At 45.1% G+C, this 17,260-nt stretch overlaps 1 protein-coding gene across 1 annotated transcript; it reads left to right on the top strand.

The window, feature by feature from the left end:
* Positions 1 to 5,045: 5,045 nt before the first annotated feature.
* On the top strand, positions 5,046 to 12,374 carry LOC143436825 (serine protease inhibitor A3C-like). The gene is made up of 5 exons (XM_076921289.1): positions 5,046 to 5,203; positions 7,274 to 7,924; positions 9,729 to 10,002; positions 10,934 to 11,084; positions 12,089 to 12,374. The coding sequence occupies exons 2-5, from the start codon at positions 7,291 to 7,293 to the stop codon at positions 12,281 to 12,283; spliced, it is 1,254 nt and encodes a 417-aa protein (XP_076777404.1). The 5' UTR covers positions 5,046 to 5,203; positions 7,274 to 7,290; the 3' UTR covers positions 12,284 to 12,374.
* Positions 12,375 to 17,260: the final 4,886 nt, after the last annotated feature.

Consider the following 17,260-nt stretch of genomic DNA (forward strand, 5'->3'; position numbering starts at 1 on the left):
AAAGCGAGGTGGAGAGGAAGAAGACTATTTCTCTTACACTTTCATGTTACTCTTCATTTCAGAAGGAAGTCAGGACAGGACTCAATCAGGGCAGGAGTCTGGAAGCAAGAGCTGATGCAGAAGGGTACTATAAAGGGGTACTTTGTAATTCCTTACTACAAATGGTTTGCTCAGTCTAATTTCCACCATCAATCACCACTGAAGAAAATGTCCCACGTGCTTACCTACAGGCTGATCTTATTGAAACATTTTCTTAATCAAGGCTCCCTCTTTCTGCTGACTCTAGCTTGTGTCATGTTGATATAACCTAGCCAGTGAGTCAATTCAGTGAAGCAGAAGGCTGGGGAATATGTGTGGGAACAGATTTTAAGACTGCGAGGTAATGGTGGAAGGAACATAAAACTGGATTGAGCTGAGGTTATTGATGTGGGCTCAGTTAGTAGACATTCTCATTTATTTTAGAAACTCATACACTTTCTACATGGGTGCCATTCAAAAATATAGTTCACTGAAACATTTGTCTAAAGAGGCATTACTGAAAGGGGGTTGGAGATGTATGACCATCCTTGGCTTAGTGCTAATGAAGGGCTTGTAAGAATTTGCAATTCTGGCGTGGATATGCGGCCTAAAACCCAATCCTTCACAATGCAAAGGTGTAGAAGATTTGCTCTTCTCTAATCTTGTAACACAAAAAATGGTGAGAGGGGCACCTGCACTTTTGAAGAGCTGTGTGGTCACCCTTTTCCTGTGACAGACCTGGGGTTTGGAGACACTGCTTCTCAGTTGGATGAATTCAGTGCAATGAGTTTTATTGGACCCTGATGTAGCAGGGCTCAAGAGGATGAAGTGAATCAGCAAAGGTAAGGTGATCTTAGTTGTCATAATGGGCAGCATAGACAAAGCCATGTCTTAAATGATCCGACCATAGTGGGCAGCACAGGCAAATTAATTTTTATAATGGCATGACTCATACTGACCATTGGTACTGCCTAATTAATCTTGATGGATCCAACCCTGAGAATATAAAAAGCATATATATTGATTTATGTAAATAGAAGAATCCTCAGATGAATGAAATCCTTCACTGAATTGTGGAAAAAAAATGAATCTAGGCCCTTGAACCAATTTCCAGACTTGAGCCAGTTTGCAGGTGTAGATCTAGAGCCCCTGAGTAAAAGGACAACCAGGTTCCCCTGAGGAAGGACTTTGATAAAACATCTAACAGTTTTAGTGTTCACTTTTCCCAGGCCTTCAGAAAAGGGACCTTCTGCCTTGGGAAGTGGAAGTGGGGTAGGTATGAAAACAAACTATTTTGCAGTTGTTCTTTAACCACAATTTCTTTCCAGTCTACCTGATGAGCAGGTACCTCATCTGCCCTGGACCTGAGGTCAGAAACGTCTTCCTGATCCCTGTGGCTATGACCCTCCAGCGAGTCCCATTTAGTCACTTCCTGCTGCTTACATGGTTACCTCGTGCTTCTTCTATGTGAAAATTTGGCCAGAAAGAACAGACACAAACAATACACACTGCACTCAACGGCCAGCAGTAGACTCTCCGGATTGCAGATTTTAGAGGTCTGCTGGGTAATCCCAGACAAGTCCCAGAATTCTAACTTTAGTCCCCTGACTTATGGAGTGAGGGCTATTAGGTTTGGAGAGGATGGAAAAGCTTTTAGATCTGCCTCTGCTAGGAAAAAATAATAAATCAAAGGTAGTATCTCAGGGTCCGTGTTAGTGGGTCTATTTGGGTTCTAGAGACAGCACATTCCCCACTTGAATGGCTACTCTGCCCATATACCAAGTGACTTGGAGAGGTGCTAATGTTATGCCCAGATCTCAGGATCCCCAGAAGAGCTCAAAGAACTGCCAATCTGATGTAGTGAGACAAAGAGTCTTTCAATAAATGCAAACCTGGTTTGGATCGCAATCAGTTCTTGCTGAATAGGGCAGGATTGCCATCCCACGTCTAAGGGTTTAGGTCATTTTATACAAACAGATTCTGGGGTTTCAGGGTTACATGACAAGGGAAATGATATGGGAAGTCATTTTTCAAATACAATTTCATTAGTTTAGGCAGCAGGCAGGGTGGCAAAATTGGGGAGGGAAGCCCTTTTGGCTCTTATGGTGCTATCAGGTACTAGTGTTTCACAAACTGGTCACAGCTGTCTGGGAACACTTGATTGGCCCAAAGTATGACACTTATCTCTCTAAGGATGTGTGTCTTCTTTTGCTTTTCCCAAGGACAGGACCACCTGCACTTGGGAGTGCTTAGCTACCCATGAGAGAGGGTGCCAGCCTCTGTGACATGGGTGCTGGGAGTTGTGGCTATTTATCTGTTCCTAGGCTGGCATTTGCAGATTCCAGGAAGAGGGGGTTCATTAGGGAGTGCTATTGGAATGGGGATATTTGGTTCGAGGCTGTGCCTCCTTTGAAAGATCAGGAAGCAGGAAGAGCAAGTGGGTGAGCGTGAGGGATTGCTGAGGTGAGGGGAAGTTTTGTACGTGGTGAGAGAGTGCTGAGGCCGGGCGTGCTGAGGCTGGATGCCCAGCCTCTTCACAAACTTTGTATAGGGCTAAGGCAGGAGAAGGCTCTTCAACAGGTCAAGGCTGCTGGGAAGGCTGTTCCTGAATTGAGTCATGGTAGGGGAATTCTGAGTGATTATACACTTACTGAGGTGACTGCTTAACTATGTGCGTATGAACTGGGTGATATTATAAATACGTTAGGCATTGCATGAGACTTTATTTTGCCTCATTTTTAGGCTCCCTTCTTCCAGGTTTGATCACCAACTAGAGCAGTGACAGGCTCCTGTATTACCATATGATCTGAGCTGCCCATCATGAGCTAGGTGTTGTGTGAGCCACCAGGTTATATATTAGGACATGCCTAGTAGCAATCCATTATTAAAAGCAAATGATATTTACAGGATCTGACACAAGCAGTTCCTAAAGGAACTATAGAAAATTTTCTAAATGCCTGTGGTTTCTACTTTGTAGACAGTGCTGTCTACTGCAAACCATGCACATACAACCTCATGATATGTACTCTATGATCTATTGGAAGAGAATATTAGGGCCTGTTTCACTGATGGTCCTGCAAGTTATATAGGCAGCAACCATTCATGGATAGATGGAGCATAGCAACCCTTTCAGAGACAACACTGATGACAGCAGCAAAGGGACGTTTTTCTGGTCAGAAGAACTTCAGGCAGTACTCATGGCCATGCATTTTATTTGAGAAGAGACATGGTTATGTGTTCAATTCTTCACTGATTCATGGATATCACCAATAGATTGTCAAGGGCTTTGAAATTGGAAATTTGGTGAGAAAACATCAGATAATGGAGTATGAGGAGGTATTTCTTCAGATGGGAGAAAGATGTGAAGATATTTATGTCCCATGTAAATGTTCATCCAATGTGACTTCAGCTGAGGAGGAGTTCAATAACCAAGTAGGTAAAATGACCCATTCTGAGGTCAGTCAGCCTCTTCCCCAGCCATCTCTATCATCGCCAATAGGCCAATGAACAACGTGGTCATGGTGACAATGATTAAGGTTACCAAGGGGCTTGACAACATGAACTGATATTCAGTAAAGATGACCAAGACACTTGGAGGAGCATCCCACAAGCCATAATGTCTACCTGTGTGGTCATGGGGAAATAACTAAGTTACCCTGTGTTTCAGTTTCCTCTTCCATAAAAAAGGCTGATGATGAGGGCCACACAGATGTCAGAGTGTCAGTGACAATCTCTATGTCCCTGTTGTCACTAGAGGCCACTCCTGCCAACAGGAGCTAAGTGAACACTCCCTGGACACTTTCTGTGCAGTTACATGTTTATTGATCCTTTGCTCCCACCCCTTCATTTTGGGTGATGTGGTGGGGGTGTCCATCAGATCTATGAGGTTGGTTAATGGAACTTAGAGAAAGGCTAGTATTCTGTCCTGAGTAGGCATGCTATGGGGAGAGGAGCTGGTCTGACCAACAGGCCCCATGCAGCTGCAGGAGTTTGGGCTCCAATACTGTGCCAGATGTAGGCAGGGTCAGAGATCCTGCAAAGGGGAGTGGGTGGCAGAGCCTCTTGCCTGGAGGAGGGAAAGACAGAGGCAGGAACTGGAGACCAGTTAGTCATACATTGGAAATAGACTCAGGACAACATTGGCGCCAGCAGAGCCTGAACTATAGACTTTGAAACTGTGAGTCAAACCAAGCGTTTGCTTTGCTCAGTGGGTTATCCTAGATCAACCAATTTGATTCCATTGATCAATATGTCTGTTTTCATGCCAATACCACCGGATTCTATTACTATTGCTCTGTCATAGAGCTTAAAATCAGGGATGGTGGTACCTCCAGAAGTTCTCTTATTGTACAAGATGTTTTATAGCTATCTTGGGTGTTTCGTTTTCTTCCATATGAATTTGAGAATTGATCTTTCAAGGCCTGTAAAGAATTGTGTTGGAATTTTGAGGGGAATTGCATTGACTCTGTAGACTGCTTTTGGTAAGATGGCCATTTTGCTAGGTTAATCCTACTAATCTATAAGCATTTGAGATCTTGCCATATTCTGATATTTTCCTCAATTTCTTTCTTCAGAGACTTGAAGTTCTTGTCCTGCAGAACATTTCCTTGCTTGGTTAGAGTTAAACCAAGATATTTTATATTATTAGTGGCTATTGTGAAGGACATTGTTTCTCTAAGTTCTTTCTTAGCCCAATTAATATTTGTATAAAGATGGGCTACTGGTTTCTTTACTTAGTTTTTACTGTTCATTTTGAAATGACTTAAATGCTCAAGCTGCAGCCCTCCCTGGTGACAAGTAGAGCAGAGGTCATGCATCCTGGTTTTGCTTCTGACTTCTCCCCTTTTCCACATCAACTTTGAAGCATTTGATAAACAGAAGACACACCCAGGAGATCCACTGGACTTGTGTAGAGAAGAGGTGGGAATTGTCCCATCAGGAGGCAGTTCTGATAGAGACTACAAATCCATGTTACCCAAAATCATCTTGTTTGTGCAGTTCTAATCTGAACTCAGACCACAACTTGTCCATGCCAGCATTTCATAAGAGGAGGGAGGATCCTTTGGTGGGAATAAATAGGCATCACTCTTCACTGGGGTGAACAAGAGGCCAGGCAAGCGGCAACCCTAAACATCAGGAATCAGCTATCACTGAGGCTGGCAGCTGTCTGGTATCAGCTCAGAAGGTAATGCCCAGATTCCTTGATTCCACAAAGAGAGAATGAATCATCCCAAAACTATGTGGCACTGGCTATGTCCTACAACCTATGTTTGTGGAGGCGGGGCAAGGGCTTTGTCTAAGATACTGGGTTAGAATCAGGAAACATTTCTGGGGTTCATAAATTTTTTTTTTCTGATCTGTTTCTCTTGCCAGTGGAAAATGAAGATGCTGTGGTCTATGCTCATGGAGAGGAAATGGAGCCTGCTCCTCTGACTCCACAGGGCAGAATTTCTGAGAGCTTGCCTAGCATGCATGCTGCTGTCATAGCTAGGGTGAGGCAGAACTATTCAGAGTCACTCTAGATAAGGTGACATCTCTGTCTTGCTCACATCACAGAAGAGATGCCTGAGGTGTTGGGACCCCACTTCCCTCTTAAAATCCAGATCTCCTGGCCAAGCAGAGGGACTTCACCCTCAACTAGGGAGGCAAAGAAGGTTCAGAAAGGTGTGAGCCATGTCTCCTTCTATACAAACTGAGCAACCTCTTTTCTCTGGAAATAATTTTGGCACAACATATTGTTTAGTGCTTTTCCAAAGAATGGATTGCATCAGTCTGAAAATAAAGCACAGTGTAAAGGCAGCCAAGTCTTTGAGGTCACTGGCTCATCTGCAGGCATGTCACAGCAACAGGGACAATTGCCTTAGAGCCAAACACACCCTCATCTGCTACCTCCCGCTTCCTATGTGCTCTTTTAGTCTTCTCTCCCAGCCTTCTTCCCTTCGCTTCCTCCTGTTTCCTGTCCCCCTCCTTCCTCCCATTCCCCTGCTCTGCCCTCTTCCTTCTTCTTGCCCCTCTTTTCCCCTCTCTGTCTGCTTTCTTTCTCCAAACTTCTACTCTCCCAGTTCTCCTCTCCTCTCCCTCCTCCCTTTTCTCTCCTCCCTCATTTCTCCTTCCTCCTCTCTCTTCTTCCATGACTCTTCTCTCCACTTCCCTCCCTCTTCTCTCTCTCCTCTATGTTCTCTTTTCTCCCTCCTGTCCTCCACCCTCCTAACCCTTCCTGCTCTCCCTTACCTCTTCTCCCCTATCCTCTTTCCTCTCTCCACTCCTTTCTCTTCTCCATCCTTTGTCTTCTCTCCTCCTTCCTCTCCCCTCCCTCCTTCCTCCTCACTCTTCTCCCTTCTCTCCTATCCTTTCCTTTCTTTACTTCTTCTACTGCCTCCTTTTCACTTACCTTCTACCTTCACCTTTACACATCTGAACAAATGGTTAGAGGCTAAAGGTAGATAGCCATGATTACTGTGATTTCACATAGGGTGTATATAGAGGAGATGGACCCCTAAACATTCCAAACAAGCACTCCCAATGCCCACAATAAGCCAGCCACTTACCAATAATATAACCTGGACCCCTCACCAAGCTGTACAGAGAGGTCCACCCATTTGCCTGCTACCACACAGCCAACATAAAATCTGGTCCAGATTTCGGAGACTGATATCACTTGTTCTTCTTCCCATCAGAAGGTCTTTCAATCCTTAGGTACAAAGGACCATGTGGCTTCATGGCAGGGCTGTGTGTCTTTTCACTGTCAGTTTTCATGGGTCCAGGATTCACACACTGCACGTGTAAAGTAGTCTTTCCTGCTGCTTCTCAACTAGCCCTCCTCACACCTAGCTTCATGCACCAAATAAACTCAGGGCCCTTATTATTTCTCAGACTTGTCATCAAATGGCTAAGATAGAACCTGTGATAAAATCTTCTCCAAGGTTCCAGAGTTCAGTCTAAGGAGGGGGCAGCTAGAGGTGGCACAAATACAAAGTGCAGACAGGGCTCACATCCATCCCCACTTTTCTTCTGGCTTGCTCCATGGCCCTAAATCAAATCTCTGGATCTTTTTCTCTACTATAAAAATTGACTACTACAAGAGTGCTTCCATGGTAGTAGGGAGCACATGAGAGTATCCAGAGCATCTGCTGTGGGAAGTCCCAAGAGCAAGAAGGACAGCACAGCAGGGCACATTGCTCCCCAGGTGAGAGAACTAGGAGATGGTCAGAGCACCAGATGGTCCTTCCAGACTCAAAGGATGTTTTCCTTTCAGCCTGCAGATCACAGAAGATGGCTTTCATTGCAGTTATGTGGATCTTGATGGCTGGGTCTTACCCTGCTGTCCTCTGCTTCCCAAATGGCACACTGGAAACGGACACTTCAGTGCATGTTCAAGAAAATGGAACACAAGTAGACAGTCTCACATTGGCCTCCATCAACACTGACTTTGCTTTCAGCCTCTACAAGAAGCTGGCTTTGAAGAATCCAGATAAAAATGTCGTCTTCTCCCCACTTAGCATCTCAGCTGCCTTGTCCATTGTGTCCCTGGGAGCAAAGGGCAACACCCTGGAAGAGATTCTAGAAGGTCTCAAGTTCAATCTCACAGAGACCCCTGAGGCAGACATCCACAGGGGGTTTAAGGATCTCCTACAGAGACTCAGCCAGTCAGGGGACCAGGAACAGATCAGCATAGGCAGTGCCATGTTCATTCAAAAGCACCTTCAGATCCTGGCAGAATTCCAGGAGAAGACAAGGGCTCTGTACCAGGCTGAAGCCTTCACAGCCGACTTCCAGCAGCCGCTTGAGGTGAAAAACTTCATCAATGGCTATGTGAGCAATCAGACCCAGGGGAAGATCAAGGAACTGATCTCAGACCTGGATGACAGGACAGCCATGGTGCTGGTGAACTACATCTACTTTAAAGGTGAGAGTGGTCACTGCCTGGGGAATGGAGGGAGAGGATCTTGGCTAGGTACCTGTGCTATAAGATGATCATTGGAAAGGAGGTACTCAAAGCCTTGGAGATATGGGTGCCTAACTTCTTGTTACTCACCAGTCTCCTCTTGTGAGGTGTTTCTGGACAATGCTTTTTTTTTTCCTGGTACATGCTCAAGAGAAGCCCTGAGATCTCAGTGTACAATGGATGCTGATTGGCTATGACTTAACCTTACTTACTAGCAGAGTACCTCACATGTCCAGTCTACCTGTTGGTCAGAAGCCATGGTCACTCCCTGCAGAGACAGGTTCCCTCAGGATTCCCACTGCAGGCATTTCTATTGTGTTTTCATAGCAGATGCTGGAGAAGTCTGTCTCTAGGAGGGTCCAGGTGGGCTGGGCACTTATTGATCATAAGGAGCATAGAGACAGTAATTGGACAGGGAAGGTAGCAAGCCAACAACTAGTGAAGATCCCTGTGGTCAGTTACTGTGCAAAGATTGTCCTCTGAGCCTTTTCTATAATGAACTGGTCCTGGGCATGGAGAAGCAGGGACTGAGTAAGGGCCATTAGAGGTGTGGAAGTGTCAGCCAGGCAGTGTTCTGTGTTTAGTGTCTGATGGGTTTGTGGAGTTTTGCTTTTGTAAAATAACTAGCCATTTAGCATGAAAGAATTCCTAAGACATATTCTTGGTGCAAGGAGTCTGATGATATGTGGGTGCAAGATAGAGACTCAGCTGGAGGTGTTACCGGTAATGGTACTGAGGAAGGAACCCAGAGATCCCACACCCACAATATCCTCCCTGATAGAGACGGGAGCAAAGTGACAGCCCTGAAATTGGTGCCTGACAGAAGTCAAGAAGTAACCAGATCATGAGAGATTATTAAAGTAACCAGAGATTATTAAAGTTAATCCAAGGCAGAGCTATGCCTGGTATTGGCTATAGACAGAAAATCAAGGTGACAGTGGAGAGAAATGTAGGATAGGAGGTTAGAAGACAGGACAGAGGACTTGAGGACAGGGGGACAGGATGGCCCCAGAGTTGCTGTAGGCTGGGGATGGTGGAAGCAGAGTGACAGCCTGAAGGGTTAGACTGCAGGACATGGCTCTCTCAACTCTCCCCGGGACACAAGCTCAAGTGCTGCTTGGTGTGAGGTGGGATGTATGTCTAGGCTGTGAGATGCCAAGAGCAAGAAATTGTTTCACTCTCAAGTCCCATAATTTACGTTTGTAGTGGCGATAAAGACTTGAATTCTGGGATAAACTTGAGCTAGTGTGTGTGATTTGTGGAGATTGTCATAGCCCATGTGTGAGTTGAGGACTCATTACCCATGTCTTAGCCACAATCTATCGTTTGGGAACTGATTATTATATTGTAGAAACCAGGCTGTGCTGTTCTGTTTCCCCTAAATCCTGTCCCACAAGCCATTGTCTTCTAGACATGGTTCCCCCAAGGAAGACAGGACCCTCAACTCTCCCCTGTCTCCAGTCTTACCACCTTCACTCTGCTTTCTCTTACACACTCCACCCCAGGTCCCTGACTGTGTCAGGAACTCAAGTAGCCAGGATGTGATTTTGAAGTTCACTTTCTAAACCAAACCTGGAGACAATGCTCAGAGCTAACAGCTTGATTAACTACCAAGCTTTATCTAATTCTGAATATGCCACACTAAGGAACACTGTTGGTACCTGAAGATGATGGATTGTGTCACAACTCAGAAGGAGAGCATGAATGGGGAGGAGGTGGAGTGTTTGTCCTGTGGTTACAACATGATCATTTGCCTCATCTTTAGGCAAATGGAAGATGCACTTTGACCCCCGTTTCACATTTGAATCTGAGTTCTACTTGGATGAGAAGAGGTCTGTGAAGGTGCCCATGATGAAACTTAACGCACTGACCACACCCTACTTCCGGGATGAGAAGCTGTCATGCACTGTGGTGGAGCTGAAGTACACAGGAAAGGCCAGTGCCCTGTTCATCCTCCCTGACCAGGGCATGATGCAGCAAGTGGAAGCCAGCTTGCAACCAGAGACCTTGAGGAAGTGGAAGAAATCTCTGAAACCCAGGTGCATGTCCACAGGACCCAGAACTGGCCTGGATTCCTGTCCTGCAGTTGCCTGATGGCCAGTGTCCCTGTACTTCAGAGTCACAGTAGTACCCAGTGTAATAGTGGAGAGTGCCCAGGGGACATGTGGATTTGAGTTGAATTTCCCTCTGCTGACTATGCATTTTGGGCCCTGAGCTGCTGTTGATTTTGTTGTTCACAAGATGACATCAGCTAGAACAAGGAGCTGAGGTATCCTCCCTCTAACAGGCTGTAAGTTATACAGAATCTCAAATGAGTTGGAAGGCAGAGGGAATTGTGATTAACAGGAGATGAGCTCTGAGAATCAGCTCTGACCTGTGGAGCCATCTCATCCTCTTAACATTCATCGTTCAGCATACATCAAATAAGACATGAAGACCTACTATAAGCCATGTGATGTAGACTGAAAGTCTATCAGAGACTGAAGCACAAATCTACCCTTAGGGCTCCTCTTGTAATTGAGGAAGAAAGAGTGTAGGAGTGAAAATTAAATTAAGCATCATTTATCAGGGTAAAATGTGAGAAAGGCTGAGGTTAAGAAGGGGGGTGTCCAAGGGTTAGGAAGGCTGGAGTCTGATGCAGTATGCATCGGTTTTAAATAGAAGGCTCATTAGGTGATGTCTGAGGGTCAGGATAACTGGGAAGGACTGCATTTGTGGATCTAGGAGGAAAGCATTCTGAGTCAAGGAACAGCTAGGACCAAGTCAGGTTGCCTGTCTACTATTCACACTCTCAGGCACTGATGGATTGTTAATTCATTAGGAAGAGCAAAGTCAAATTGTCTAGGCATGTAAAGAGGAGGTCTATCCCTTGAGTGGACTGTCTGTGTGTAGGAGCCCCAGCTATATGGTGGACTGAGGGGACCAGAGAGTCTAGGGATTCTTACATTGCTATTTTTTTTTTATTCTCAGGAAGATTGATGAACTCTATCTGCCCAAGTTCTCCATCTCCACCGACTATAGCCTGGAGAAAGTCCTTCCAGAGCTAGGCATTAGGGAAGTCTTCTCCTCACAGGCTGATCTGAGTAGAATCACAGGAGCCAAGGACCTGCAAGTCTCTCAAGTAAGACAACAAACACAGGGTGCTTCTCCTTGGGTCCTGACTGTGGATGGTGAAGGTCGTTGGGCATGTGGGGATGGTACATGTGTGAGATCACCTGCATTTCTGAGGTTTGTTTACCAATGTCCATCCTCCCACCCCCCATTTATAAGCTCTGCTAGGAGACCCTTGTGGGGAAGGGCCTATAATTGCTTTATAGAACCATAAATACCAATGTATGCTGCACTGCAGGGCACCCAAAATACACTGCAGCATCACCCACAGTACACTGCAGGGCCTCCCACCCACAATACACTGCAGGGGCACCCTCAATACACTGCTGTGCCACCCACAATACTCTACAGGGCTACCCACAATACACTGCAGGCCAAATCATGTTCATCTTTAGCTTCTTTACTGTAGCGATGGGATAGTATTTCCTGACCATTGCGTAGAATATAAACAGTAAAAGTAATAACAAGGAATCTATGGCAGGTCTGATGAAACCCCTAAGAATAGGAGAGAAGATGCCTTGGACCCCCATACTACATTCCTAGGTGCACAGCTTGTCAGTGACCAATGATCTGTTCAGGGCCCACTCAGAGCCCTGGGCTCAGATCTGTAACAGCAGGACATGGAAATCTGGTAACATGAAGCCAAGGGTTGTGCATTGCTGTTGTATATCTCAAGGAGGCTGGAGCAGGAGGGATGCTGAATCCTGCACTGACTGCCAGCACCCTAGCTGTTTCCTCTGAAGAAGTCAGGAGGCTGCCTGTGAGGAAACTCCTGTCATTACCTAACTTGTTCTCCAGTTTGTAGTGGTTTGAGGGCAGTGTAGATTCAGACACTGAGCAGACCCCGGGCGTGCCTCATTTCCCACCCTGAGCAGAGACTTGGGAAATCCAAGGTTAGAGCTCAGAGAAGGAACAAGGAAACAGCAGCAGATGAGGCCAGCACTCACTGCTTCCTCCAGTCTTGTCTCCTGACCTCCCTGGTCTCCACTGAGTGATGTGTTTCTCTCCCCACAGGTGGTCCACAAGGCTGTGCTGGATGTGTCTGAGGCAGGCACAGAAGCAGCTGCTGCCACAAGGGTCAATTATTTCTTTCGTAGTAGAGGAATGCCAGCTATGAGATTGTTTTTCAACAGGCCATTCCTGATGGTTATCTCTCGCACAGATGTTCAGACTACCCTCTTTATGGCCAAAGTCACTAACCCCAAGTGATCCTATAGCTCCCCAAGTTCTGATGATTCTGCCCAGGACCCTGGGACAGAGACTGCATGTGGATCTCCGTACATCCTGGCATTCATGCTCTGATTGGCTGCTGCAAAGATGGCTTCAATTATCTCTGTGGCTCCCACATGCACAGGAGCCTTTGGACTGTCAGTGTCAGGCTCTTGGGCCTCTTGGGAGCATCTGCACATGTTTCTGAACCTGAAATCTGTCTTTATTCTTCTTCCCTGGTGACTCCCCTTATGTGTTCATACCCCAAACCTAAGCATCGGCAAATACATGCATTCCCAGTATAGGCCCTATGCACATCTGCTTTCAGCTTCCACTGATGGGACCATGTTAGCCTCTGGGCCAACCCATGACAATCAGACCCTGGACTGAGAGGGGAACCTGCTACACTGAATGTTATCTCAGCATCTGAGAACATCTGGTGACACGCTCTTAGGTTATGCTTTCCCCTCTGCAGGCATTGCCACTCAGCAGCCCTTGCAGTGTCCCCTGACCCTTCCTACATCTGGCACAGTGTTGGATCCCAAAGTCCTGCAGCTGCATGGGGCCTAGGGGTCAGATGAGTTCCTGGCCCCCTAGCATTCCTACTCAGGGCAGAGTAGTAGCCTCTGTCTAAGTTCCCAGTGGACCCACCTCACACAAATGTTGAACACCACCAACCAAAATGTAGATAGAGGTAGGAGCAAAGAATCAATAAATGGATACATGAACAAATAATGCCCAGGCATTGTTTCCTCAGCTTCTGTTTGAAGGGATTGCCTCTAGTGACAACGTAGTAGTAGATATTGTCTGTCACTCACTCTTGACTCTTGTGATGGCCCTCTGACCTACATGCTATTAACAGTTCCTTTTATGGAAGAGGAAACGAGACACAGGGAAACATAGTATCTCCTCATGACCACACAGGTAGACATCATGGTTGGTGAGATGCTTTTCCAAGTGGCCTGATGCCAGAGGAACAGTCAAGATGCATTTGGATTTGAACACCTGCTGTTTGTGGAGAATCCTCAGTCTTCCCAATGTGTCTGTCTGTCTGTCAGACATCACCCTAAGACTGAGACACCACATGCACTTCATGAATGCTAACAAGCTCCAGATCTATCTTTCCACCCTTCCTGGATTCAGTCTGGGTATCTAAGGAGCCTGGTACTGAATGTATCTCTTTCTATTGGTGAGGTGGTTCTAGAACTTTTGGCCAAATCTGAGTCCATCTCTTTTACAGTCTAGGATGTAGATATCAGGGTTTTCTTTTCCTCATTTCCTGGGCATTGAGGGTTTTTCCTCTTTTATTCATCCACTGTTGCCTGTGTGATAAACCCTCTAAAGGGAGCAACCCAGTGCTCAATTGAGGTAACAGTCTTGGCGGGGGAAGGTATGTGCCTGTAAACACTGTCATTCACCTACCTGGGAACTTCCTGCATGGCACAGTCATTTCTACATGTTGAATATCCATTTTATACTAATTCAACAGTGTGAAGGTGCTGGGAGCCTCCTGGCACAGAGAAAGTCTAGTGTGGCTTTAAAATGTGAGGGTCTCTGGTTGTTCTAACTCTCTAACTGTACTGAAATGCTGATGATAACATCTAAAAAAAATCCTAAAAACTTTCTTGCTTTTTCTGAGGGTGAAAAGCTGCTGGCTTAGGTGATTAACCTCTGTAGTCTAACAGTGGAGGATTAAGTAATGTGGTCTTTATTCTATTTCAGCAGGAACTGAGTGGCTCTAACTTTGAGCCTGCTAGTCAGAGATGTAGTTAAAAAAATGGCCTGGCTGGATAAGCACAGAGAGAAGTCTGTGAGCCAGGTTTCCTTCCCCAACCATCTTGCTATCATTTCATGTGCATCACGTCATGCAATGTACATACATCACCTCATATGCACATATTACATCACCTATATGTGATATATACACATCGCATCATATGTACATATCACATACATATATGTGGTATGTACATCTGCACAGTTGTCGCCTCTCATATATATGTTTCTCTACCTCTTTACTCTCTGTAAGGTATTGAAGTAAATGCTACACATTCTTGTTCTCCAAGACATTTTCAAAGCTGCTAGATGGTGGTGCACACCTTTAATCACAGCACTTGAGAGGCAGAGGCAGATGAATCTCTTTGAAGCCAGCCTGGTCTACAGAGTGAGGAACACAGGAAAGCAAGAATTATACAGAGAAAGCCTGTCTCAAAAAACCAGCCAACCAAAGAGAGAAAAAAAGATTTTTTTCCTCTTTCCTACCCTATAGACTTAGGTTACATAAAAGCAGACATTTTTTAACTACTTGGCATAGCCTCATTTAGTCCCAGGAGCTCACAATGTCATTCAGCCATTGACTGTAAAGGGAGCTGGGGTGGGGTAGGGTGCAAAGCACAAGCCTGACCTCAAGCACCAAAACCCCTCAAATTGTTTGTCAGTGATGGGAAAGTCAAAATATTTGCCAAGATTAAGAGTAAAAATGTCACTAATTATGTCCATAGCCCTCATAAGACGGGTTTTCCTTTTGGGGAGAGCAGTGGAACTTGAACACAGAGCCTGGCACATAGGAAAATGTCCTACCACTGAGTCATACTTGAGCAGGTGTGCAATGTTTGCCTGTGTGTTTGTGAATGTGTGTGTGTGTACTTTCATGTGCATAGCACTCTCCTTTTTTCCCCTTTTTTATTGTATATTTTATTTATATTTCAGATGCCATCCCTTTTCCCCATTTCCCCTCCCTAGAAAACCCCTATCCCATGCCCCCCTTTCCTTTTTGCTTTTATACAATTTTTAAAAAAATGTTAATCAAAGGGTTTATAAGTTTGGTAATGCTCAATCAGAAGTGTTACCCAATACCCAACCTAGATATATCAACTATCTTTGACTGGTGGAGACACGTGAACATCTGCCTCCATGCCCCACCCTCTCTTTCTCTCTCTTTCTCTCTCTCATCACCTAGCTTCTCCTCTCCTTCTTCCTCTCCTCTCCTTATTCCTTCTCTTCCTCTCAGTACTCCTTCCCCCTTAGCTCCTCCTATATATCACCCTTCCTGTTAAAATAAAACTTTTCTCTCAAAATACAATTAGAGCATAATTATGCCTATTTGTACCAGTGAGGTACAAGATAGTCCTAATACCCAGTCCATCATTTTGTTGACTAACCAGAACCTCTGTCATCTATCCTAACTAAAACACTTAGTTCTGAACCTGGCTTTTTCCTTGGCTTTAGAATGAATGTCAGCTGATGACCATCCACTCAAATCTTTTCTCTCAAGGTAAATAGCCAGGATTGGCTATGAGGCTATAGGTTTTCAACTCTGTCAGAAATCCAGAATGTCTGAGTTAACTATAATTGTGGGAAGCACAAAGCATAGCTTCTAAAACTTAGCCAATTTATAGAGACCTCTGAACACCTGGACACTCCCTCTACTACAAAACGTTGGAGCATCTGTTCTTCTGCCTTCTGGCCCAGGATCATCTGACAGAACTTAGTGATGCAGAATTATTAAGGGCTGATTACTCTGTCTAGGCAGATATAATCAGTTAGCTATTCTGCAAGTGTGTCCTTTTCTGGACAGTAATTTGTCTGTAGATGGAAAGAGGCAATTCTTGTCTAGTGGCTGTCTCACCACAACTGGAGTAACTCCAAAGATGCTCAATTTCTTCTTAGAATTCAAGACAGGAAGCTGTCAGGAGCAGACAGGTCTCTAATCAAAATGACCATTAATACAGAAATGTTTGTAACGTCAATTCTGTGGACTTCTGATGTTTTGAAAACCAACTATCCATGTAAGGCAATCTGGACTGTTGTCTGTTAACTCCACTCAGCTATTTCTAAATAAAACATAGAAAACACCCTAACAATAAACTCCAAGCCATGAATTTGCTATAGTCCCTTAACTCACAGGCTAACCATCTCAAATCTGTTTTAAAAAAAGTTAAAGAAGGACTGGGTCTAAGCCTTGTATTCATAAATGTGTTATACTGGTTCAATGCCTATGAGAGTAACAGTATTCATCTCACTTTTATATCAATAAGAAGCTCATACCAATGAAAACCTTAAAATTTGTAATCAAAGTAAATTGGTGCCATTTAAGAACTTATATCTTCACCTTGATAATAATTGTACAGATTTCCACTAATAGGTTATGGCTATGCAATAAATCCTAGCTAATCCTCTCTATTCCCACAAAACCACTACTTTCCCCTAGAAAGACAGCCCAACATTTACCACCTTAGTCCCCAAGCCCAGGGAATAGGGGCGCTGACTCTTCATTAGCTTCTTCAAGCTGATTATGGGTGTTGAGATATTAGAAGAGGAGTGGGGGGGGAGAGTAAATTGATAAGCCTCTGATGCTGTGTCTTCACTGCATCCAGATGGAATTCCAGGACCTCAGAGGTTTGAGCCGGTCTGCCCAGCTTGCTTGATGAGTAGGTACACCAAGGCTGATCATTCTGCAATATACAATTCTCAAAACAAATTTTTGTATCAAGATAATTTTTTAAGAGGGCTGACATTTTATTAAGGATGTTGGTTTTTACTGCTTTTCTTTTTCCCCCTCTTTTATTGGATATAATGTTTACATTTCAAATTTTATCCCCTTACCGCATTCCCCTCACTACTCAGGAACCCCTTATCCCATCCCCTCTCCTCCTGCTTCTATGAGGGTGTGCACCCACCTACCCTCCACTCCCCCTCCCCACCCTCAGATCCCCCCTCAGTGTTCAGCCTTCATGGGACCAAAGATCTCCTCTCCCATCTATGCCCAACAAGGCCATCCTCCCCTACATATACAGCTGGAGTCATGTGTCCCTCCATATGTGCTCCTAGGCTGGTGGATTAGACCCTGGGGGAGCTCTGGCTGGTTGGTATTGTTGCTTTCCTCATGGGGCCACCAACCCTTTCGGCTCCTTCAGTTTACTCTCTAACTTCTCCATTGGGAACCTTTGATCAGATTAATGGTTAGCTGCCAGTATC

Source organism: Arvicanthis niloticus, chromosome 23 (genome assembly GCF_011762505.2).
Source record: "Arvicanthis niloticus isolate mArvNil1 chromosome 23, mArvNil1.pat.X, whole genome shotgun sequence".
Lineage (NCBI taxonomy): Eukaryota > Metazoa > Chordata > Mammalia > Rodentia > Muridae > Arvicanthis > Arvicanthis niloticus.